Source organism: Heterodontus francisci, chromosome 17 (genome assembly GCF_036365525.1).
Source record: "Heterodontus francisci isolate sHetFra1 chromosome 17, sHetFra1.hap1, whole genome shotgun sequence".
Taxonomy (NCBI): domain Eukaryota; kingdom Metazoa; phylum Chordata; class Chondrichthyes; order Heterodontiformes; family Heterodontidae; genus Heterodontus; species Heterodontus francisci.
This window is the reverse complement of record NC_090387.1, coordinates 71,012,063-71,038,963: the sequence shown is the minus strand read 5'-3', so window position 1 is coordinate 71,038,963 and position 26,901 is coordinate 71,012,063. Positions and strand designations below refer to the sequence as shown.

The 26,901-nt window shown below is 42.3% G+C and overlaps 1 protein-coding gene across 2 annotated transcripts; it reads right to left on the bottom strand.

Annotated features, from left to right (window-relative positions):
* Positions 1–21,086, bottom strand: LOC137379037 (uncharacterized). 2 transcript variants are annotated; one of them, XM_068049628.1, is made up of 7 exons: positions 21,021–21,086; positions 19,959–20,177; positions 19,142–19,459; positions 10,372–10,677; positions 4,927–5,037; positions 2,779–2,822; positions 1–2,061 (listed from the first exon to the last, which is right to left on the bottom strand). In XM_068049628.1, exons 2-7 carry the CDS (start codon positions 20,002–20,004, stop codon positions 1,801–1,803), a joined length of 1,086 nt encoding a protein of 361 aa, XP_067905729.1. In that variant the 5' UTR covers positions 20,005–20,177; positions 21,021–21,086; the 3' UTR covers positions 1–1,800. The 2 variants fall into 2 exon arrangements, with proteins under 2 accessions (XP_067905729.1, XP_067905728.1); XM_068049627.1 differs by having other exon boundaries at positions 4,927–5,046; positions 21,021–21,084.
* Positions 21,087–26,901: the final 5,815 nt, after the last annotated feature.

Genomic DNA, 26,901 nt, shown 5'->3' with positions numbered 1-26,901 from the left:
TATACTGATAAAGAGCTTACAGAGCAGAGATATACATCATATAAAATCAACCAATGGCGTTTTCAAATTGCACAGGACAGACTGAACCATCAGCAAAACCACTGACTTTGATCTATCAGCTTTGATCTGTTAAACTTCCATAATCTCAATGCTAAGACCAAAATATTGGGTTCATTTTTTTAATTTATTTGCACTGTTGTAATTTCTGCCTCAGCTGGCTGGGGATTGCTGTAGTATAAACTAATTTCATTTTTAAAGCATTAAAACACTAAACCAGTGCCATGACCATACTGTCATCATACGTGTATCACAGGCTCCACTTTTTTGCTTGCAGTCATGGTGCCCCATCAATGCATGTAGATTGTGGTTGAAGCATCAAGCAAGACTGCTATCGCCCCCTCAGCACTGAATATCATCTACAATTGCAGTACATGCAATTAGCTGATGGAGCCTGTATATCAGTGGCAGCTGTCTAACAATTTGAGGTGTACATCAATTCAAGAGCTGGTAACTAGTAATTTTACCCAGTTCCATTTGAGACTTTCAAGGACAACAAATGCTCTTAAAAGTAATGGCAATTGTGTCAGCTGTATTGGAAAGTGGCTGATTAGCAGAAAGCAGGAGAGTAACGAATAGAGAATACTCTGGGGCAGAGACTAATTGAGTTCTGCACAATAAAATCACAGGTTAAAATATTCTAATTTTTTGCACACAAAGAACTTGATCTCTGGTACAGATTCCTATCAGAAGCAATTAACACGACAATTAGTTGCTTTATTTTAAAAAAAGACTTAAAGGAGTGGGACACATTCAATAGCTGTTTCCTTCAGTGTTGTATGATTCTATGAAGAACCAAATAAATATCTGGTTAACTACAGACAGATATCAAGCACTACATGGAATACAGATTCCTATGTCTTGAGGTAATGGGAATAGGGGTGTCAGTGGAATGCAGCCAGAGTGGAATAGTATAAACAAAAGTGCTCAGTTGATCTGATGTTTTGCTAGATTACATTCTGGGCTCAGCTGTAGCTGTTCATTTGTACCAGGAGATGAAATACATCGTGGTGCAAACTGTGTATGATTTAGGGAAGGATTGATCCAAATGGCATTTTCTCATTGCATGCCTTCTGTGTGAAGAAGTTGCTCATTAAATTTAGCTGATGACATTATTTACTTTATAATCTTGTCTGCTGGCTCTGCACAAAATGCCTCTCTCTGCCCATAATAGTTGTTTCTTTTGACTGTTTGAAAACTCACAACAACTGTGTCCTCCCAACTTATTTTCCAGCCTGAGGATTTTAACCCCTCAGTAACATTTGCTACCAGTTCTGTACACAGGCCCACACAACTGAGAAGCGCAAAATAGTCAAATGATCATGTGAGTTTGCAGAGCACATTTTGTTTTCTGATGTACTGTGTGCTCTCCAAGGGGAGGATCTTAGCATTGGTGGGGGTGGGTGGGGTAAGGGGGAGGTTGAACATTTTTCTTGCAATTTAATGTGAATCCTATTTCAGATTCCAGGACTTTTCATTTATGTAGGCTCCACAGTTCCTTTATAGTATTAAGAAGTTTACAGAATGCTGCGATCAGATGATTACTGCCTAACACTAATCAAGCTATTGTCATTAACATCAGTTGTCATCATATTATTTGTCATATTTATAAAACAAAGGCTGATACTCATAACATGCATGAGAGGACTGAGTAAGAAAATATACACTGAAGATATTATGGCTTGAATAAACCCTTTAAAAAGTGCTGTCAGTATATACTTTGAACTGTTAATTCAGGACCAGCTAAGATTGGAGAACAAACTTCTTGCTCGTAACTGATTTGTTGTTCTTGGGTTCAGTGGACAGCGGGCCCATCTTTCTGCCCTGGTGCTGTTTGAGTTGCGGTGTTGCATAAATAACCTTGTCATGTCTCTGCTGGTTTCTTGGTGGCATGTGGGAGCATGCTGGTCTCTTATTCATGTGCTGGTGCTTTGTGTCTTTTTCAAGGTTGCTGAAATCCACAGCAGTATATGCCATCTTGTAATTAGCTGGTTGCTGCATATGCTGCAAGACAATAGTACAAAAGAGATTGACAGATATTGACTTTTGACAGCATCAAAATCCCTCTGTGCCCCACCTTGCTTGCCCCAGGCATTCACTCTCCCCACTATTTACCAGTGACATTTCCCACGAGTACCCAATTGCATCTCCTGCCCCCTCCTACTTTCTGCTCCTGTCCACCAGCCAGGTAGCAGATCTGGCTGTGTTAGGGCGAGACTCCAATGAAATTTGATGAAATGAGGCCCGCACGTTAGATTTGACTGGGCCTCGACAGCTCCATTGTTGTCGAGTGCGTCGCCTGCTTCGGTGTTTGTGCACAATGTTTCCAGCACCCACTGCTTATAATTGGAGGCATACTGTTCAGGTTTGTACATGTTAGTGTCACTTCAACTAGGTACCACAGGGAACCCAGTCTACAGCACTGTATTCTAGCATGAGTTAGTACTTCCAGGAGAATGAATAAATATAAATATATATATATATATAAAAGTCATTAGACAATCCTTCAAGATAACAGAGGGAACACAACAATTTCTAATTATTCTAATTTTGTCTATGATCCAGGGTGGAATGTCCAAAGAAAATTGCTGTGGAAAACCTTTGCTGCATAGTCTTAATTCTCTTTTCACTGTTGTCCGTAGTTAGGACATTTCAGTCTTCATAAAACATATTTTAAAGAAATTTCACAGCAGCTGATAAAAAGGATTATAAACAAGTTACCTGTTGTTCTTGAACATTTATCTTCTCTGCTCTTTTCCGTTTGCCTAGCAGAGAATAAATTTATAGTAAATAATATGACCTTAAACAAATTCTCTTGAAGATAGGGATGGGTCGAGCAGCAGATTGCCTTTCAATGTACCATTGTGTTTGAGCTAAACCAATTAATGGAAATATCTCAGTTGCATAATCTAATAGAACCCCATTATGAATGTAAATGACACTGCCATATACTTCATATCATTTCATAGATCCGAATGCTTGAGCAAATCAAATATTTCAATTTTCAAGCCAGATGCCTATTAAATATAACCACAATTTTTCACTGTCAATCATTGCCTGCTCACCAGAAATCAAATCTACACTTCAGTTCAGAACAATCTGACTAATATCAGTTGCCAATTAAATGAGTCTTCAGTATAATTACAGTAGTCAGTTGCAGATATTAGTGAAAGAAAATGGTCTCAGTTATGAATTAATGTAACTAGATTTAGTTACTTACTAACTTGCCTTGCTTGTTTACCTATCAAATTAACTTCAACATAACTAGTTGATTTTTAATCTAGATCATGAGGGTAGGTGAGAGTAATCCCCAATATCTAGATTGTGACGGTAGGTGAGAGTGATCCCCAATATCTAGATCAAAAAAGTGGACGAGCGTGATCCCTAATATCTCGATCATGATGGTAAATGAGAGTGATTTCCCAATATCTAGATTGTGAGGGTCGACAAGAGTAATCCATAATATCTAGATCAGGAGGGTAGAAGAGAGTGATCTCCAATATCTAGATTGTAATGGTGGGCAAGAGTGAACCCCAACATCTAGATTGTGAGTGTGGATGAGAGTGATTCCCATTATCTAGATCACGAGAGTGGACAAGCGTGATCCCTAATATCTAGATCATGAGGGTAGATGAGACTGATTCCCCAATATCTAGATTGTGAGGGTGGACGAGAGTGATCCCTAATATCTAGATCAGGAGGGTAGATGAGAGTGAACCCCAAAATGTAGATCATGAGGGAAGATGAGACTGATCCCCAATATCTAGATTGTGAGGGTAGATGAGAGTGATCCCCAATATCTAGCTCATGAATGTGGACGAGATTGATTCCCAATATCTAGACCATGAGGATAGGTGAGAGTGATTCCCCCATATCTAGATGGTGAGTGTGGATGAGAATGATCCCAATATCTGGATCATAAAGGTAGATGAGAGTGATCCCCAATATCTAGATCGTGAGGGTAGGCGAGCGTGATCCCCAACATCTAGATTATGATGGTGGACAAGAGTGATCCCCAATATCTAGATTGTATTGGTGGACAAGAGTGATCCCCGATAGCTAGATTGTGAGGGTAGGTAAGTGAGATCCCTAATATCTAGATTGTGCAGGTGGTTAGAGTGATCCCCAATATCTAGGAATATAGTATCCCTTATCGAGGTTATGAGCTAATATAGTTTATGGGCTTTAGATGTTGTGGGGCTGGTCAACCTTTAGCCAGGGGGAAAGCTATAGCTTGGATAAATAATAAGGTTACTTTTAAGTCTTTGCTATTGATAAAGTCCAGCCTATACGGTTTTAAACTACCCTTTAGAAAATCTAATATGACATAAACACTTGAAATTATGGAGAGTTACCACAATCTTATATGTAGACTTGCAAGGAAACGCCAGAACTCCCGGCCAGCATAACATAATTTTGCTTGCATTATTTATACATACCACTCTTTTCTATCATATCTACCAGAAATGGGACAGAGCTAGGCTCCACTGTGGAATATGTAATAATAGGATAGTTGATGCAATACACGGTGTAAATATTTGTGGCGGTGATCCAATATTTTTCCTCTCTTGCAAAAACTGAGATTCTTCAAGATTTACTCCATTCACATATCAAACAAGTAACTGAAGAGTTTGTATGGTGATGTACGATAAATGCTATATTATTCACCACAGAAGAGTATCAACTTCCCCATTGTTACGAAGCTCTTCTCAGTGTTCACTGAACTTATTTTTTAAATCCATGAGTAAAGTTACTTCAGACAAATATAATTCACTTGCAATATCACTTCAGTTCATTGTAACTTGTGTTTATATAAAGTATATTGAACATTCTAAATTTAAACTGTTGAACAAAATATGGCATGCTTACCTCTGCATACACAGAATTTACAAAGTATTGATGTAACCAGGAGCAGCAAGAGGAAAGCTCCACTCCCTATACAGATATAGATCCACCAGGGTAGAAGATCTGATTCTTGCTCTGCAACATCTCAAATACAAATACATGTCTCAATGTAATTGTTATATCACAGCACAGGAAATGTGTGAAGAATACAACACATGCACCTGTCAACACGTAAATTTAAACACTGATATACACAGTAACAATGTGATTTAATCTGACAATACCACATCCTGGTTAGTAAACATAGTGGTTGCAAATAATGCTGGTTAGAAATATACATGTATTTTTGTAAAATTAAGCCAGAGAAATAATGGGGCAATGGGTAGAGGAGAAATGTTTCAATTTACCTTCTCTATTCTCTCCTAATCTAGCCATGCCCTCATTCACTGCAAAAACCTACCCTTCTCTTTGACAGTCCCGCACTCCCTCTTATTGATGGACTGGAGGATCTCACCTTTGCCGTTGATCCTTCTCTGTGACAGACCTGGACTGGAGAATCTCACCATTGCTATTGAGCTCCTCTGTGAGAGACCTGCACTCTATCCCACTGATGGACTGGAGAATCTCACTGTTACTGCCAGCACTTCTCTGTTACAGACCTGCACTCAATCCCACTGTTGCTGCTCAGCTCCTGCTACAAGTTGTCAACGTAATTTAGAATTGAACAGATTCTACTTTAATTTCTGCATTACACTGACAGGAATTTTCTGAAATTAAAAATATTGCTACCTTAACTTCGTGAGCAGGCATTTGATAAAATATTTCTTTGCTTACAAGCACCTTAAGCAGCTACATGAATTACAAAGTACATGACTGTGTCAATTCCAGATCACATTGTCGCAGCAAAAATTATACATTGCTCTTTTGGTCTTCACTCTCCAATAAATATAGGTGTACTATACACTTTCTGATGAAAACCCTGTGCCTTTAAAATGAAGGGCTGCCACCCAAGTGACTTTGAATTAAGGTGCCTGTTAGGACTGTGATCCATTTTGTTAAAATACAACCTGTACATTGTATCTTAATCTTTCCTCTCCATTGACATTGGCGCTGGAACTGCGAACACGTGGGACTGCCCCCTGAACTAACCCTTCGGAATTTTGACAGGGCAATCTCATTTTAATGCCTTCAGCGAGCTCCTACCCAGAGACAGGAAACAATGGCATATTGGTAATATTACTGAACTAGTAGTTCAGATGTTTAGGTTAATTCTCTGCAGGCATGGGTTCAAATCCCACCACAGCAGCTAGTGGAATTTAAACTCAATTAATTAATAAATTCAATTCAATTAAAAAAAATCTGAAATTGAAAGCTAGTTTCAGGAATGGTGCCATGAAGGTATCATTGAACCCCTCTGGTTCACTAATGTCCTTTAGGGAAGGAAATCTGCTTGTCTTACCTGGTCCGACAGCAATGTGGTTGACTCTTAACTGCCCTCTGAAATGGCCCAGCAAGCCACTCAGTTCAAGGGCAATTAGGGATGGGCAACAAATGCTGGCATTGCCAGTAATGCCCACATCCCATGAAAGAATTTTAAAAAAGAGTGGGTCGGGTGAGAAATGGTTGTTGCTGCAGGATTCTAATCACAGAATCATTACAGCACAAAAGGAGGCCATTCAGCTCGTCGTGTCTGTGCTGGCTCTCCAAAGGAGCAATTTACCTAGTGTCACTCCTCGGCCTTCTCCCCGTAGCCCTGCACATTCTTCCTTTTCAGATAGATATAGGACAGATGTCAGAGGTAGTTTCTTTACACAGAGAGTAGTAGGGGCGTGGAACGCCCTGCCTGGAACAGTAGTAGACTCGCCAACTTTAAGGGCATTTAAGTGGTCATTGGATAGACATATGGATGAAAATGGAATAGTGTAGGTCAGATGGTTTCACAGGTCGGCGCAACATCGAGGGCTGAAGGGCCTGTACTGCGCTGTAATGTTCTATGTTCTATGTTCTATGTTCTATAACAATCCAATTCCCTCTTGAATGCCTCGATTGAACCTGCCTCCATCACACTGTCAGGCAGTGCATTCCAGATCCTAACCACTCGCTGCGTGAAAAAGTTTTTCCACATGTCTCTATTGCTTCTTTTGCCAATTGTCTTAAATCTGCGCCCTCTTGCTCTGGATCCTTCGACCAATGGGAACAGTTTTTCCCTATCTACCTGCCCAGACCCTCATGATTTTGAATATCTCTGTCAAATCTCCTCTCAACTTTCTCTTTGCCAAAGCAAACAGTCCAACTTCTCCAATCTATTCAAATAACTTAAGTTCCTCATCCCTGGAAACATTCTCATGAACTTTTTCTGCACTCTCTCCAATGCCTTCACGTTTTTCTGAACTGGACACAATATTCCAGTGGAGGCCGAACCAGTTTTTTTTATATAAGTTTAGCATAACTTCCTTGCTTTTGTACTCTCTGCCCCTATTAATGAAGCCTAAGATGCTGTGTGCTCTATTAACTGCGCTCTCAACCTACCCTGCCATCTTCAATGATTTATGCACAGACACACCCAGATCCCTCTGCTCCTGTACCTTCTTTAGAATTGCACCCTTTGTTTTATAATTTCTTTCTGCGTTCTTCCTACCAAAATGAATCACTTCACCTTCCTCTGCCTTAAATTTCATTTGCCACTTGTCCACCCATTCCACCAACTTGTCTATGTCTTTTGTAGTAATGTTCTGTCCTCCTCACAGTTCATGTTTCCACATTTTGTATCATCCACAAACTTTGAAATTGTGCACTGAATACCAAGGTCTAGGTCATTAATATATATCAGGAAAAGCAAGGGTCCTGACACTGACCCCTGGAGACCTCCACGACAAACTTTCCTCCAGCCCGAAAAACATCCATTAACCACTACTCTCTGTTTCCTGTCACTCAGCTAATTTTGTATCCATGTTGCTACTGTCCCTTTTATTCCATGAGCTATCACTTTGCTCACAAGTCTGTTGTGTGGCACTATCTCAAATGCTTTTCAGATGTCCATGTACACCACATCGACAGCATTGCCCTGATCAACCTTCTCTGCTATCTCATCAAAAAACTCCAGCAAGTTCGTGGAACACGATCTGCCCTTTACAAATCTGTGCTGGGTTTCCCTAATTAACCTGCATTTGTCCAAATGACTATTAATTTTGTCCCGAGTTATCATTTCTAAAAGTTTCCCCACCACTTTGGTTAAACTGACTATCCTGTAGTTGCTGGGCTTATCTTTACACCCGTTTTTGAACAAGGGTATAACATTTGCAATTCTCCAGTCCTCTGGCAGCAACCCTGAGTCTAAGGAAGACTGGAAAATTATGGCCGGTGCCTCTGCAATTACCACTCTCACCTCCCTTCATATCCTTGCATGCATTTCATCCAGTCCTGGTGCCTTATCAACTTTAAGTACAGCTAGCCTACCCAATACCTCCTCCTTATCAATTTTAAACCCTTCAGGTGTCAAAGTTACCTCCGCTTTCACCGTGACCTGGGCAGCATCTTCTGCCTTGGTAAAGACAGATGCAAACTATTCATTAAATACCTCAGCCATGCCCTCTGTCTCCATGTGTAAATCCCCTTTTTGGTCCCTAATCGGCCCCATTCCTCATCCTAATCTCTATCTCTTCTGTCATCCAGGGAGCTCTGGAGTTGTTTGCCCTACCTTTCCCCTTCTTGAGAATATACCTTGATTATGCCTGAACTATCTCTTCTTTAAAGGCAGCCCATTGTTCAGTTACCATTTTGCTTGCCAAACTTTGGTTCGAATTTATCTGGGTCAGATCCATTCTTACCCCATTGAAGTTGTCTTTCCCCCAGTTAATTATTCTTACTCTGGATTGTTGCTTGTCCTTTTCCATAGCCAACCTAAACCTTATGATACAACGATCACTGTCCCCTAAATGTTCCCCTACTGACACTTGATCCACTTGGCCCACCTAATTCCCAAGGACCGGGTCTAGCAGTGCCTCCTTTCTCTTTGGACTGGAAACATACTGCTGTAGAAAATTCTCCTGAACACCCTCTAGGAACTCTCGCTTCTCTCTGCCCTGAAAGTTCTTCTCCAAGCCGCACACCATCCTGACTTGGAATTATATCGCTGTTCCTTCACTGTCGTTGGGTCAAAATCCTGGAACTTCCTTCCTAACAGCACTGTAGGTGTACCTACCCCACATGGACTGCAGCGGTTCAAGAAGGAAGCTCACCACCACATTCTCAAGGGCAATTAGGGATGGGCAATAAATGCTGGCCTAGCCAGTGATGTCCACATCCCATGAATAAATATTAAAAAAACTACTGCTATCCCAGTTTATATTCAGATGATTAAAGTCCTCCATTATAACTACTCTATAATTCGTGCACCTCTCTTTAATTTCTTTGCAAATTTGTTCCTCTACATCTTTCCCACTAGTTGGTGGCCTACAGACTACACCGAGCAATGTAACTGCACCTTTTTAGTTCCTCAGCTCCAGCCAAGTGGATTCTGTCCTCAACCTTTCTGGGATATCCTCTCGCACTGCAATGCTCTCCTTAATCAATACTGCCACCCCTCTCCCTTTCCTTCCTTTCCTATCTTTCCTGAACACTTTGTATCCGGAAATATTTAGTAGCCAGTCCTGTCCTTCTTTGAGTCAGGACTCCATTATTCCCGCACCATCATACTTCCATGTGGATATCTGCGCCTGTAACTCAGCAACCTTATTTACCACACACTGTGTTCTCACATGTGTGCACAGTAACCGTCATTTAGACTTTATCACTTTCCCTCTTACTCTGACCCAACCTAATACTTTACTAATTCCTACTCTAGTGCTATCTACCTCTCCCAATTCTCTATGCTCAAAGTCATTATCCCAGAAGTTTGCCATTAGCTGCTTCCACTCGGAGAGAAACGCCATTGATAAGGGGATATTATAAAATCATACAGCACAGGAGGAAGCTATTCGGCCCATCGTTCCTTTGAGATGGTTATTCGGTTAGTCCCATTCCCCTGCTCTTTCCCTGTAAGCCCTGGATAGGTTTCCTTTTCAAATTTATACCTAGTTCCCTTTTGAAAGTTATTATTTCACTACCGGGGTTTCCAGGCATTGTATTCCAGGTGGAAGGCATCGCTCCCCTCCATGATTCTCACCACCTCGAAACTGGAGGCCAGTTGAAAACTAGCGTCAGTCGCGTCCGTTGTTACTAAGGCGGGAGTGACCCAAAAGATCCGCTCTGGTTTCACTTTATTATTGCATTATTTAAATACCAAGACTGGATCTGAACGTCTCCCCTCCGTTACCACGAACAAAACAGCAGTAAACCATCAGCTATTCCCACCCAGCGTGTCTTAAATTGTCATCCAGGGACATCAATTCAATGCCATAGATCTTGTGCACATCAGACTAAATCTACAAGTCTCGAGCAACCTTTAAGAATCTGTTAAAATGACCGTACCTTCAGCACCAGAAATGTAGGTGTAAAGGGTTTGAACTTGTCTGTCTGGGTAGGAGACCCGACAGGTATAAACTGTCCCATTCTGAGCAGGCTGCGATTCCTCCAAATAGCTGGAGATCTGGAAGAGGCCGCCTGACCGTGGCTGAAGATCTTTGCGGATTCCAGTTACTGTCTCGATGCCGTTCACAAACCAGTTCACACTCAGATCCTTGGAGTGAACGCCGCCAATGTTACAGGCAAGTTTGAGGAAAACCGCCGAGTCTTTTCGAAACAGAGTTGGAATAATCAGCGGAGAATCGAGGTGAGCTGTGGGACAGACGAGAGAAATCTCATATTATTCTGATGCCAGTTTCCAATGGAAATGAATCCGATTGTATTCAGTTCTAGATCTAGTCATTTTATCGAAACTATTTTACACTGCAATATTCATTCAATCTATCCTTTTCGAATTCAACTATTTCTCGATCCTATTTAATTGTATTTTCTCCCGACCCTAGTTTACATTTGGAATATTGTGTTTACTTGTGAAGGGTTTGCACGGGACGTCTAAGTCAGAGCAATTTCTGCCGGCTTTCCGCCGAAGTTACGACGGGGGAATCGCTCTGAAATTCCTGTTTGGAAACTGGGACAAAGGAAGTTTCCTGGTTCAGCTGGAATCATTTGTTGTTTTTACAACCCTGAGAATCCCAGCACTGATCCAGGATAAAAATCAAGATTTGTGCAGCTTTCATTCTGACGCGCGGTTGTCAATATTTATTTCAATGCGTAAATTTTTACCGAATTTGTTACGTTTACCGCCGGTGAAATGTTGAAAAAGACACTTGTGGGGATGATGATTTTGGTGACGATGATTTTGGTGAAGATAAACTACACGCGTATATACATATATATATATATATATATACACAGACACACAATGAATAAGTGCAGATCCATTGAGAATTACTCTGGTTAATTTCACTAATCTAAATCTTACATTAACCACACACCTTGTGTCCAGACTTGGTTATAATTCAATTGAATAATATCGGGAAAAATGTTAATGGATGGCCAGCTGTTGAATGGTGAAGAGACTATTAGCTAAAGTTGAAACTCATGGAAGTGAAGGCAAATGATTGACCTGGTGAGGAAATTAGCTGAGGAGCAGGAGACAAAGAACAAGAATAATAAACAGGTACTTTAATTGGCAGGCTGGGACTAGTGGTGTCCCCAAAGATTTCTGTTGGTGCCTCAACTATTCACTGTATTTATTAAGGACTTAGATGATGAGATAGAAAGCCACACATCCAAATTTGTCCATGGTACAAAATAGACAGCATTGTAAGCAGTGTAAAGTATAAAATTATAAAGAGATATTAATAAATTGTGAATGGGCAAAACTATGGCAAATGGATTTCAGTGGAGGCAACAGTGAGATCATCCAGTTTGGCTAAAAGAATGGAACAGGGTACTTTCTAAATAGTGAAAAGCTAGAAACAGTGGAGGTCGAAGGAGATTTGGGAGGTCAGGTACATAGATCATTAAAATGTCATGAACAGGTACAGAAAATAATCAAAAAGACTAATGGAATGCTGGCCTTAGAACATAAGAACATAATATATCTTATGTATCGATATAAGTGGAACTTATATATCTAGAGGACGAGAATACAAAGGGGTAGACATCAAGCTTCAGCTATACAAAGCCCTGGTTAGACCAGATCGGGAGTATTGTGAGCAGTTCTGGGCACCACACCTTAGGAAGGATTTATTGTCCTTGGAGGGAGTGTGACATCGGTTTACTAGAATGATACCGGCACTCCAAATATTAAATTACAAGGAGTGATTACACAAACTAGGATTGTATCCCCTTGAGTTTAGAAGGTTAAACAACATAAGAACATACAAAATAGGAGCAGGAGTAGGCCATTCAGCCCCTCAAGCCTGCCCCTCCATTCAATAAGATCATGGCTAATCTGCCCCAGAACTCAACTCCTCTTTCGTGCCAGCTCCTCATAGCCCTCAATGCCCCAATATTTCAAAAATCTACCTCCTCTTTGAAATACTTTCAGTGATTTAGCCTCCACAACTCTCTGGGGTAGAGAATTTCAAACATTCACTGCCCTCTGAGAGAAGAAATTCCTTCGCATCTCAGTTTTAAATGAGTGTCCCTTTATTCTGTAACTATTCCCCTAGTTTGAGATTCCCCCACTAGTAGAAACATCTTCTCAACATCTACTCTCTCAAGCCCCCTCAGAATCTTGTACGTTTCAATAAGATCACCCCTTATTCTTCTAAACTCGAATGAATAAAGGCCTAACATATTTAACTATTCTTGATAAGTCATCCCCTTAATCCCAGGAATCAGCCTAGAGACTCTCTTTTGAACTGCCTCCAATGCCATTGTATCCTTTCTTAAATTTGGGTACCAAAACTGTACACAGTACTCCAGTGTGGCCTCACCAACACCCTGTACAGTTGTAACAAGACTTCCTTATTTTTAAACTCCAATCCCCTAGCAATAAAGGCCAAAATTCCATTTGCCTTCTTAATGATTTGCTGCACCTACATGCTAACTTTTTGTGTTTCATGCACAAGAACGCCCAGATCCCTCTGTGCTGCACTTTTTTTGGAGTTTCTCTCCATTTAAATAGTTGTCTGCCTTTTGATTCTTCGTACCAAAGTGCATGACCTCACATTTTCCTACATTAAACTCTATCTGCCAGGTTTTTGCCCACTCACTCACTCAACCTATCTATATCCCCTTGCAGATTCCTTATGTCCTCATCACAACATGCCCTCCCACCTATTTTTGTATCATCAGCAAATGTGGATATATTACACTCTGTCCCCTCCTTCAAGTCATTAATATAGATAGTAAATAATTGAGGCCCTAGGACTGATCCTTGTGGCACTCCACTAGTTATATCTTTCCAACCTGAAAAAGACCCATTAATCCCGACTCTCTGTGTTCTGTGAGTTAACCAATCCTCAATCCATGCTAATACATTACCCCCAATGCCGTGAGCTCCTATCTTGTGCAATAATCCTTTATGTGGCACCTTATCGAATGCCTTCTGGAAATCCAAATACACTACATCTACCAGTTCCCCTTTATCAACTCTGCTAGTTATATCCTCAACAAACTCCAGCAAATTTGTCAAATATGATTTGCCTTTCACAAAACCATGTTGACTCTATTTTGTTTAGCTTTTCTAAATGTCCTGTTATTTATTCCTTAATAATGGACTCTAGCATTTTCCCAACGACCTATGTTAGGCTGACTGACCTATAGGTTCCTGCTTTTAGTCTCCCTCCCTTCTTGAACAGGGGCGTCACATTAGCGGTTTTCCAATCCGCTGGGACCCTCCTCGAATCCAGTGAGTTCTGGAATATTTCGACCAATGCCTCCACTATCTCTGCAGCTACTTCCTTTAAAATCCTTGGATGTAGGCCATCAGGTCCTGGTGATTTGTCTGCCTTTAGTCCCATTAGTTTATCAAATACTTTGTCCCTCATGATAGAGACTGTTACAAGATCTTTCCTCCCATTAGCTCCTTGCTTCTCTGATATCTGTGGGATGTTAATCGTGTCCTCCACCGTGAAGACCGATGCAAAATATTGGTTTAAATGATCTGCCATTTCCCATTTCCCCGTTATCAATTCTCCAGTCACATCCTCCAAGGGTCCCACATTTACTTTAGCTACTGTCTCTCTTTTTAAATACCCATAGAAGCTCTTACTGTTTACTTTTTTATATTTCTTGCCAATTTATTTTCATAATCAATTTTCTCCCTCTTTCTTAGCTTTTTAGTCATCCGCTGCTGGTTCCTAAAAAATTCCCAATCCTCTGGCCTTCCACCAGTTTACGCCACTTTGTATACTTTAGCTTTTGATTGGATACTCTCCTCGACTGCCTTTGTTACTCATGGGTGGTTCATCCTTCTGATTGAGTCCTTCTTTGTGACCGGGATAAATTTTTGCTGAGCGTTATGAAATATCTGCTTAAATGTCTTCCACTGCCCATCCACTGACCTTCTCCTTAGTATATTTTCCCAGACCGCTTAGGACAACTCTTTCTTCATACCTCTGTAATTGCCCTTGTTTAAGTTGAGGACACTGGTTTAAGACTCGAGTTGCTCGCCCTCAAACTGAATTTGAAATTCTATCATGTTGTGATCGCTACCCCCAAGAGGATCCTTAACTACGATATCTCTTATTAATCCTACCTCATTACACATTACTAGATCGAAAATAGCCTGTTCCCGGATGATCAAAGTTTTCAAGATATTAATGGGAACAGATAGGGGAGCTCGAGAGAAACTATTCCCGCTGGTTGGGAATTCTAGATCTAGGGGGCATAGTCTAAAATTTAGAGCAAGAACTTTCAGGAGTGAAATTAGGAAACACTTCTACACACAAAGGGTGGTAGAAATTTGGAACTCTCTTCCGCAAATAGCAATAGATGTGAGATCAACTGTAAATTTTAAATCTGAGATTGATGGACTTCTGTTAGCCAGAGGTATGAAAGGATATGGGGCAAAGGTGGGTATATGGTGTTAGGTGGCAGATCAGCCATGATCTCATTGAATGGCGGAACAGAGTCCATGGGCTAAATGTCCTCCTCCTGTTCCTATGGGATGGCTGGCTGGACACCCGGTTCCAGTGGAGATGGGGAGCAACACCTCATCCTGTCCTCACCCCCCCCCCCCTTCCTTTCCTGTTCTTGAACAAACGCTTTGTGTTATTGTTGAACTGTTGGACTGAGTCAATTTACCTCCCGATCCATCAGAACTGCTGAACGTGAAGGGACGAGAATGATATTTAACTCTGAATAATATGGGAGTTCATACCCAGTATATTAATTTTGCTGTTTCTATATAAACTCCCCTTTATCCCCTTCTGAGCAGGATCAGTGACAGGTTTCTATACATGAGAAGGGAGTTCATGCTGAAACAGTGACGAGGTTTAGGACAGAGAAGCGCTCACTGGGGTACTAACCGTGGAAAGAATGGGTTTAGTGGGCTTCATGTTTTTATTTGTATTTACACTGTATTTATTTCATATGCAAGTCCCTGTTGGGTGTTATTGAACACTGGTATTAGGTTCTTCCTGTTTGTGGGCACACATGTATGGTTTGCTTTAAAATCTGCTCCAATGCGGTGTGTGTAATAAATGAATGCTAACTCAAATTGTTGTAATTAATTTCCTATTTTACTCTGATGTGATCGGTTGTTGAGGCAGAGAAGGATCCCGACGGACAGATGTGGCACCGGTAACGAGGACCCCCGTCCCTCCATTCCCCGAAACGGCGCTTAAACAGTTAACCAATCTCCAAACCACACTGTGGGATTCCAGTGAATGAATTCTTGGCATCTTCTTCTGAACTACCTTCCTTTACTATTTTGGCAGGTTTTCCATTGCTTAGAAGCAACTAGATTTATTTGTGCCTTTCTTGACCCTGTCATTTTCTCTAACTTCCCCCATCACCAACTTGTCTTTTCTCTCTGAGACGCATCATTGCCATTTCCACTGCCATCTCTTCCATCATTCCCAGCCAGAGACCCTGCATCCAGGCTTCGACAACATAAACCATACTGGTCGGAGTTGCTGTCCCGCAACCTCCCCATTGTCTTCAACACTATTAACTGCACCACTCCCTAACAGTGTCTATTTTCATGGCATTGTTCTCACAGGATTCCAATCCTACTTGTTACTTCATTCAGATTATATTGTCACCAGTCGCGTCTATTCGCATGTCGGCGCAGTCACTGCTGTATATCCCTATGCTACATGCTTGGTATCTTTACCTTCATTCATATGGAATCCTTTTGTTATATCAACATGGACACCGATGATGCTCTGCTCTATCTCTCTATCGCTTCTCTTGTCATCAAAGGTGTCACCGTTTCTGCAGATGGCTTTCTGATCTTTAGATATGGATCTGTCAAAGTTACCTCCAACTAAATGCCACTAAAACTGAAGAAGCTATCTTCACTTTTTATAAACCCCTACATATCATCAAACTGTCCAGCGGCCTCGGATCAAGTCTCGAAATGTGGATTCTTGGTGTACTGCTCAAATCCAGACTCAGTCTTGTACCCAACATCCGAATGACCATTATTACAACTCAAACTCTCCACGCTTCTTGTCCCAGTTTCTCCCCCTCTCTTGCCAAAGCCTGGTTAACATCACCGCCTCGAGGCACAGTTTCCCGAATGCACTGTCCACAACATGTCAACCTGCTTCCCCACCCTCGTATCCAGCACTCAACCCCTGTCCAGCTCTAATGACTCCCCGTACTCCAACTCATTGAGTTTAAAATCCTCATCCTTGCCTTCAAATTCCTTAGTTGCCTCCCCCATCCCATTTCGCTGATGCACCCTCCTCACACACAGACACAACTGGTCAAACTCTAACCTGCTCCCTGTAACCTGCTCCCTATTGGTCGATGCCTCATCAGTGATCACCCTTTCATCCCCCCGGACCTCTCTCTCCGGCACCTACAACATTTTATCAATTCATCCTCGCCTTCAAATGCCTCCTCTATCTTTGGTTTTCTCATTCCCTCTCTTTGACCGGTGCTCCGCAAAGAGTCTTGAGACTTTTCTTTACATGCAGCGAGCGCTACAGAAATGCAAGTTCTGTTACTAAAATAGCAGAAGGAATTTGAGAAATTCTCAGTAATCCCATAATGATTTCAAAGCCTCGACTGGTCTAACGCGTGTGGGATATGGGATACAATTAACAGGTTGAATACATTTTACAAGTGGGTTCGTGCCAGTAATGTAACAGTTTAAATCATTCACCAGTCTGCTCTCTGTTTTTAGTAATAAACCCCATGGCTTATTCAAGCTGCACTGTTAGATTTCAAGCCCTCAGTAGCAGTGAGGAGTAGCCCCGCTGATCGCCACTCTTGTTGCTGATTAAATCTTACATCAAACGCAAAAACGTCATGAATAATTTCAAAGTATTATAAAACTGACGATTTTCTGCTCTTTGGGGAAAGGGTAAAGCACAGTCCAGCCAGTAATATACCCTGCTTTTTTTCGTAGTTTAATAGCCAGATAGCGAACAGACCTTTTATTCTCTGCTAAACAAAGCAGGGTTGGTCGGATGTATTTCCAAAGTGAGGCAAGAAATCCCGAGAGAAACGGAGGCAGTAAACGCGCAACTCCTAGTGTGAGCTGTGCACAGGTAGTAATCCGGGGGATGAAAAATGCAGCTCAAATGTCCAAATATACAGACACACATTGCCACATGAAAGATGGATTCAGATCCTCATTCCCTTATGCCAGTGATCATGTTAAAAGTATCTGAAGATTAATTGTCTTCCCTCGCAGAGGCGGCGCGAATATTAACTAATGCTCAACACCAGATTTCAACACCTGGAACTGCGAATGAGACTAACTGCTTGCAGAAAAGAGTTGGATCTTTCCATCCAATGAGACGCGAATTATTTCTTCCTGTACTTGCTGAGACAGACCTTTGTTTGCAAATTATTTCATTTAATATTCTGGGAATGTTTCCGATTGCATTGACATTAAATCCAGTTCAAAATTAGGAGCAACGTTCTTGACAGATTAATGGAGGGAAAAGCGAGGCTCAAACCTCATTCGCTGTATCAGAAAACAAGTTGCTAACTCCGGTAACATGACCGAGAGGAATTGAATATAAACGGCGCCAAGTGTTGGTGGAATATTACAAACGGGTGAACTTATTAAAACTATTAATTATTGGGATATTATAACATAAAACACATGAGTTAATTCATCCGTTAAATAATCGATAGAGGAATTTTAATATATACCATAATATCATTTTCAGACTACAGTTATTTTTAAAAACTCCTAACAGACGCTCGCAGATTTATTCACTTTTGTTGATTGAGTTTTTCGTTCGAGATTTTGAAAATTGATTTTGATTTAGTTTGTGCATTTTGCCTGAATGTTTGGTGATCAGCTGGGGAGGAGAGCAAACACACTGGGTGTCTAAATATTAAATATAAATCAGGGAATGGGGAGTGTGTGGGAAGGGGCGGGAGAATCCGTTAATGCTCGGGTACAAATAATTACAAACTGACTGGCAATATTTGAAAATAGGTGAATTAATAGCGAAAGCGGGTAAGAATTGAAGGGGAAAAAACTGTGGACATTGCACGGGATAGTTCAGCCGGGCCAGCTTTCACCCTAAAACAGAGAAAGTGCCCTCTCCGCTGTGGCTAAAACGCTCAGTGGGAGCTGCAGGTACCGGCCTGGGGATTGAATACACACTGACCCGCCATCAGGTGGTAGCCCCCAGGAGCGGCAACCGGAGCTCGGACCCTATACAAACATTTCATAAAATCCAGGGTTTCTTTTACTGTAGAGAGACACCAGCCCATCTCCAACGGGTAATCGATTTTTGTAGAGTTTTCTAGCCCAGGAGATGTCTATTTAACGCAGTAACACCATTTGTAACTCCCTCCCCCTCTTTCTCCTTACAGCGATACTCCGGGAGTGAAATGATCCTGGTCTCAATAACAGAAACCAGTGGATCTCCGCTCCGGATCCCGGCTCTATCAGTCTGAATTCCCTCCTATGAGAGCCACTATGCCTGGTGTCAGCACTGGCTCTGTGATTTCAGTGTAAATCTTTAAATCTATCACCTTCTCACTAACTTGTAATATGGCTAAGAATTGAGAAGGATAACAAGCATCCAATGGCGGGAAGAGCTGCGGCGACATTTCCAGATCTCTCCCACTGCATGGGATCTTTCCAGCGGGGGGTTTTAAATTCAATGTGATTTCTTACCGGTTACCTGGAGCCTTGTGCCGGCGCCTTTCCCCGCTTTCCCCGCTATCCCCACTCTACAGTAATACGTGCCGGAGTCCGAGACATCCACATTCAGGAGGCGAAAGACAGCGCTAGCTTTATTCCGAATTTCAAACTGATACCTGCTGTCCTTTTTCGCATTGAGGAAGGTTTTCTCAGCGTCCTTCCACCAGTGCACTCGGACAGTGGATATATCCTTAGCAAACGGGAAGGAGCAGTAGAAGGTCGCATTGGCACCCGTCCTCTCGTTCAGTTCAGGCGGGTACTGACCCACCTTAAACGTGGAAGCCCCGGTAACTGTGGAGAAAAGAAAGAATTCCATTTATATCGAAAACAACAGAAAAACTGTAAATACTCAGGGAGAATGAGAGCATTGACAGTAACAACAGTAACATTTCAGGCTATTGATCTTTTATCAGAACTGCAAAGGTTAAAGATTTATATATATATATATAAAGGTAAAATACTGCAGATGCTGGAAATCTGAAACAAAAACAAGAAATGCTGGAAATACTCAGCAGGTCTGGCAGCATCTGTGGAGAGAGAAGCAGAGTTAACGTTTCAGGTCTTTATATTATTGATATTGTCGAAAATTTACATCGCGCCCTTCCGACCATCTAAATGATCAGGACAGCATGAAGAGAGAATGAAATCTCCAGGAGAACGGAGGAATCTTTCAAACAGAGAAGAGGAAATATACAGAAGTAGAGGCGAAGCAAAACAGGGTACAATTCTTCCGTAAAAGCTCTTTATGTAAAGAATAAGGGTTCTATTCTGGTGAAACGGCTTGACTCACCTGTAGAGACGATTACCAGGATGAGCAGGGGAATACAGCTGGACATGTTGAGAGGTGGCAGTTAGACTGCTGCAGCTGCTACTAGGGACGAGAGAGCCCCGGAGTAAAGCTCACTTCAACTTGCGGTTTGTACACTGGCTTCTCTCACTGGCTGCCTGCACTGCAGATGGAGCATCGGCTACACATACACAGAGTGAGCTGACAAACTGCTACATCTCCCTGAAAGATAAAAGCGGAAATATTATCAGAGGTTCAGTCACCAGCTACCCCTCCCCCACCTCCCCCCCCCCCACCCCCCACAACCCCAAACCTGCCCACCCGCCGTGTCTAACACAGCCCACTTGTTAATACCTGCTAATCAGAGGGAAACGGCTACTTTCCATGACGCTTGACTGTGCCGGATCCCACCCCGTGTTCTAATGTCCCGGTCCTGGGAGCCGGTCACCTCCCCAGCAGGGAGATGTCCCCAGGTCTCCCTCTGATTGAACACCGCGGCTGAGTAACGCCAGGGAGTTTCCCCGGAGCTTTCCTCCTGAATGTAACAGGCAAAAGGGACAGGTCCCAGAGACTCCCTGTGTCTATAACCTGTCCCCCTCCAGCCAGCTCCATGACTAGCTCCAGCAAAATCCCAACCAGCTCCAGAAACTGAAGCCATCCCTCCGTCCTGCTACCCACCAAACTCCTGGGCTCCGATCCCGAAATGTGACAATCCCCAAATCCCGAACAGTGAAGAACTGTCGTCCTTATTTGGGAAACTGGCCATTAAACCAGAACATGGAATAAAACATTAAACCCCAGCGCTCCAATCCCGAAATGGTCCCGAAAAGGAAACCTTCACTCACTCACACATTTACACACAGATGCAAGAGAATGGGTAGAATGCAATTAAAGTCCAAGGCAATCTAAGAGTTCATTATTTACAAAATACTGTTGAATCTTGGCAGAAGAAAAGTCTTTTTTAACGATGCATGCTTGGATTTTGCAGTCTTGAACTTGCTGAGGTGTTGTAGAGTTCTAATGGTTAAAACTCAGACCAAAGTTGGCAGTGTTAATTTGGTTTACCTTTACAGATGGAGAGTCTCAAAGTCACTTCATAATTTCTCTGCTGTAGTGGTTGTTCAGTTCTTGTTCAGCAGGGTTCTTCTGTTTAGTTGGGTGTCTCTCAGCCTCTGGCTGGAAACTGGCTTTCTGTGGTCTTGGCTTGATCTCTATCGCTCTCTCTTCAGAGGGTTACCTTTTAAGGTAACCCTCTGAAGGTAACATCACATTTGAGTTTCTGTTAGGTGAACATGGCCCTCTCCCCTGGTGTGAGCACACAATGGATCAGGATATGGAAACCATGGCTATCTATTGATGTCTGAATGGAGACCATTCTGTTATAATGGTGCTACTCTATTCCTATTCATTTTGATTTGGGCTGTGAGTCAGTCTGTCTCCAAAAGCTTTCAGGTGAAGCAGTGATTTACTTGTACTTCTTTCAATGTAGTATACTGTATTCACTGCTCACAATGTGGTCTCCTCTACATTGGGGAGACCAAAGGCAGACTGGGTGACTGCTTTGCAGAACACCTCCGCTCAGTCCGCAAGCAGGATCCTGAGCTTCCGGTTGCTTGCCATTTCAAAACTCCCCCCTGTTCTCATGCTCACATCTCTATCGTGGGCTTGCTGCAAGCTCGAGGAACAGCATCTCATTTACCAATTAGGCACACTACAGCCTGCTGGACTGAACACTGAGTTCAATAAGTTCAGAGCATGACTGGACCCCATTCTACTTTTATTTTTAGATATTTTTTCTTTTTTACATTTTTAACATTTTTTTTGCATGTTTGCTTACCCACTGTTTTTTCATATTAGTAGTTGCAGCTGTTCAATCTTCAGTCTATTAACACCCTATCTGTACTAATGCTTTGTCTTTCAACACACCATTAACATATTGTTTGCCTTTGCTCCATGACCTTCTGGTCAGCTAATCTGTGGCCTTGTCCAATGTACACCTTCTCCTTTGTTATCTCTTGCCCCACCCCCGCTTTACTTGCTTATAACCTTTGACATTTCTAATATTTGTCAGTTCTGAAGAAGGGTCACTGACCCGAAACATTAACTCTGCTTCTCTCTCCAAAGATGCTGCCAGACCTGCTGAGTATTTCCAGCATTTCTTGTTTTTACTCCAAAACCTTTTGTTAGTTCATTCTTGTAGATAGGATGCAATGGTGTGCCTTTCAATTTCAATTGCTTCTCCTCAGAGCTATTTGAGATAAGGTGAACAAGGTTCATCCTCAACAGAGGTGTGTATTACCAGTACAGGAGGAATCACGTACAGGGATAGGCACTGACATGTTGCACCACGGACCTTTGACAAAATTATTGACAGCCACGGACATGGGAGCAATTACTCTGTATATAAAGTGTCCAGCCAACCTAATGCCATAAAATCAAAGTCCTGTTTAAAACACATTTCTCCCTATAAATAAAGTAGCTAAGCATACAAACATCAATGGAGAGCAGCACAACTGTTTTAGCTAGTTAACAATCAAAATAGTGACAAAATTAGATAAACACAATTACAAAGAAAGAGCGCCCTTCAGTTCCTCTAATGAAGCAATTCTCTTAAATTCATTTATGTCTATATCGTAATCTATCACTGTTGATTCTGACTCAGCTCTGACAAGATAGTTACTAACAAAAAGCTTTTCTGCAAAAGGTTGGGCGGTTGTTACTGCATGTATTATTCAATTGCAAAATGTTTAGTCACCATCTGTAAGATTGTACTCCAGACTAACCAATTTATGTCCAAGCCAAATCTCTTACCTATTAGCAAAGGTGCACTTATAATGTAATGTAATTATATGATACAGACAACCTTCAAATGACATTGGCCTCTCAGGTTATCTGCCATCAAACTGGATAGTAAATGATGCACATTGAAGTTACTGATCTTTGACATACTTGCAACACTTGTCCTGTAATACAATTCACAGCAAAAAAGCAGTTAATGACTGTTTCTAATATGGTCATTGAAACATAATAACTTTTTACTACGTCTTCTCTGACAGTTTTTAAAACTGCAAATTTTTGCAGCATGGATTTTGTTAAGGAATCATAGACAGTTCATCATAGATTAAAGCTTATTAAAACTATCTGTGATTTCCTAACTATTGTATTTGGATCAGCAGCATCATGTTTTCGCCAATATGACTCAGCCCCAATACACCATAGTCTTGTATTCACAAAGAACGTACAGTGCTGACTTCTGGAGATTCTTTGGATTTTCTTGCCTGTTTCCCCCTTAATACAAGTTCTGGAACAATATGATTCCCAATGGATAGCAGCAGAATTATGATATTTATATCGAAGTAAAGTCCAGTAACTTTCAACATCTTACTGAGCTTGTGTCCCAAGTGAAAGTAATGCGTGCCAGAGCAGAGAAATCGAGACATTCCCTAAGTGACTTTAGCCATTTTAAAATGAGTTTACACAACACAGGCCTTTAAACTTGACTTTTAAAATAACTTAGCTGCTAAGTTATGTTAAAACACATGGTTCAAGGCTTGGAACAGGGGTGTCCAGCCTTTTTGCATGGTGGGGGTGGGGGTGGGGGTGGGGGTGGGGGTGGGGGTGGGGGGGGGCACATTGTCATTTTTGTCTTACATAGGGGACCGGTGAGATAATTTTGGAAAGATAAAGGCATTAAAATTTATCTTACTATTAATCAAAACAACAAATGTGTATTATTGTGAAGAAGCTTTAAATTAGAAGACTAATTTATTGACTTACCTTCCTGTTACTATGTTGGACACTGATTTAGTGACATACCTGGCATTTTTTTGCTTGCACAAGTAGTCAATGCCTGGCTGCACTCTTGTGTAGGTGATGGGGAGTATTCCAGATATACTTCCATCCATCCATCAGGAGTGATCTTGATTGCTCTCTCTCCCTCCTCTGTTTGTCTGTCTGTGTGTCTCTCCCTCCCTGTCCCACACTGTGCCCCCCTCTCTGTGTCCCTCCCCCTTTGTGCTGTTCCCCACTCTATGTTGTCCCCCCATATTGTTCCCTCTCCGTGCTGTCTGCCCCCTGTGTTGACCCCCCCTCCCGTGTTGCTCCATCCTCTCTCTGTGTTGCTTCTCTCCCATGTTAATCCCCCTGCCATGTCGGATCCACCCTCTCTATTCCTCCCTCTCTCTCTGCCTCCCTCTCTGATCACCCCCTCTCTGTGCCCCCCCATGCTGTCCTTCCCCCTTTTGTCTCCCCCTCCTGTGTTGTCCGTTCCCTCTCTGTGTTGCTTCCCTCTTGTGTTGTTTCCCCACCAGCACCACCACCGTGTCAGACCTGCCCTCTCTGTTCCTTCTTTTCTCTCTCTGTCTCTCCTCTCTCTCTCGGTCCCCCCACCTCTCTTTCTCTCTCTGTCCTCCCACCTCTCTCTCTCTCTATCCCCCCACCTCTCTCTCTCTCTATCCCCCCACCTCTCTCTCTCTCTATCCCCCCACCTCTCTCTCTCTCTCTCTATCCCCCCACCTCTCTCTCTCTCTATCCCCCCACCTCTCTCTCTCTGTCCCCCACTCTCTCTTCCCCCACTCTCTCTTCCCCCACTCTCTCTTCCCCCACTCTCTCTTCCCCCACTCTCTCTTCCCCCACTCTCTCTCTGTCCGCCCTTTTCCCAGTCTCTCTCTCTCTGTCCCCTCTCTCCCACTCTCTCTCCTCCACTCTCTCTGTACCCTCACTCTCTCTCTCTGTACCCCTCACTGTCTTCCTCTCCCACACTCTCTCCCACTCTTTCTCTCTCCGCTCTCTGTCCCCCATTGTGTCTCTCTCCCATACTTTCTATCACTATGCACTCCCCACCCACTCTCCCCTTCTTTCGATTAGAGATACAGCACTGAAACAGGCCCTTCGGCCCACCGAGTCTGTGCCGACCATCAACCACCCATTTATATTAATCCTACACTAATCCCATATTCCTACCAAACATCCCCACCTGTCCCTATCACCTACTTAAACTAGTAACAATTTATAATGGCCAATTTACCTATCAACCTGCAAGTCTTTTGGACTGTGGGAGGAAACCGGAGCACCCGGAGAAAACCCACGCAGACACAGGGAGAACTTGCAAACTCCACACAGACAGTACCCAGAATCGAACCCGGGTCCCTGGAGCTGTGAGGCTGCAGTGCTAACCACTGCACCACTGTGCCGCTTTCTCTCTGACTGCTGCTGAAAGTGGCAGCAGCACATTTGATCTTCGCACAAATTCAAGGTTTTCCAGCAAACTTTTAAAGAAAAATCAGAGCCTGCCAGAAAACCACAAATCTGTCCAAAGTTCGGAAGCACTGTTTTGCTTCAGCTGTGAAACTAACACTTGCAATTGTTTTAAAAGCCAGTCTGAAGAAGACAATGGGAAATTTCTCATCTTTGAAATTACCAATCACAGACCCCAAAATTGTTTACCATGGACACTGGTGTCCATGTAAGGACATGTTGCCAACCCTTGGTCATGTGACCACTACTCCATTTTGTCTGTGACACAAGTGTCCATGTTCTTGTGGTTCAGTTTAGCAGGTTTTCATATTTTAATAATTGCTCCAATTCATTGTTTATTTTCTCATGGCTCCTTCTGAGCATGACATCATTCCAAAAAATTGGATGGCAGAAAACTCCTAACATCATTGATATGGACTAAATTCACCCAAAATAGCAAGTCCTGTCCATTCCAGTTTCAGTAGCCTTTTAACACTATAGTAAGTCTTTATTATTGCCAAACAATCTTCCTGGTACTTTAAATGAATTTTAAAGTTATGGAGTCTCATTTCTTCAGCTTCTAATTATTGTTGGAGATTGAACAAAATTAAAGTAAAAATCCTTTTAAATGATTCTTTCTGTCTCTTACGTCTCTCTCTCTTAGTCCAGTCTTTCTTCCCCCCTTTATTTTGCTTTCTGTACTGATTCAACATTGAATCTAATATTCTAATTGCCACTTCCTGTTTCAGACTCTGCACTGTTCAATAATGATTCTTTTATCTGACTGGTTAAGGAAACATACAGTTGCTTCCCCTGTTCACGCAGGTGCCAGACACTCTGTAGAAGGCATTGAGCCATGTAGATGTTTGCCGAACAGCAACTTGCCATGCAAAACCTCATAGAAAATTGATGAGCAAGTGTAAGTAACATGTCTGCTCAATTTATCTCATTATTTCATTAAGAAGTGTACACAGATCAGTCACTAAACAAATTATTAATTCAGCAACCAAATCCAGAGGTAGAAAATACTGAAGAAAGGCTAAAAACTAAATCACCATCTAATCTGACAGAATCTCTGCCCATGAGATCATTGACTCAAATATCCACAGGCTGTGGATCCCAGGCTAGGCTGCTGGAAGCCTTAGCATTTGTCCCCACCAGAGTGTTTGAGGTCAGGGCAGGAAATGTAGCTCTGTCCTGCTTGCCACAAGTGCAAAAGCCAGACCCCCATCATGATTCCAGCCTGGACGCCTAGCTGGGGCCCATTCCCACCAGATGCAGACTTGCTGTGGCCTCCGCACAAGGGACTGATAATCCCACTCCGAGCTGGTGATCTGGCAACTCCAAGCATTAGTTGTCCCCGTCTTTCTTCCACTGCTGGTCTTGGGACTAGGGACTGAACCTTCATCTCACACAATGCCTCCTGTAAGGTGAGTCCCAGCCTAATTTCAGATCTTTCTGGCACACGCCTATTGAAGTTAAAATGGGGAAGATGTTGGGTGACCCATGGAGTTTCTTCCCATACATGGTGAAAGTGCTGCATTATTTAGTGATCTCCTCACTTACTTTGCACGACCCAACTATCATTTGAGAAAAAGAGAGAGAGAGAAAAACACCCAATATCTTTGTATTTCTAAAGGTACACAGTGCAAAATCTACAAAGCTGGCAATGTCACAATCACTACTAATGAATGAGAGTGCCAGACCACAA

Coding starts and splice junctions, on each gene's coding strand:
- LOC137379037 (XM_068049627.1), bottom strand. CDS start 20,004: ATGTCCAGCTGTATTCCCCTGCTCATCCTGGTAATCGTCTCTACAG. Junction 19,460..19,958: donor CCTGGTAATCGTCTCTACAG/GTGAGTCAAGCC, acceptor TTTTCTCCACAG/TTACCGGGGCTTCCACGTTT. Junction 2,062..2,778: donor TAAATGTTCAAGAACAACAG/GTAACTTGTTTA, acceptor ATTGTCTTGCAG/CATATGCAGCAACCAGCTAA.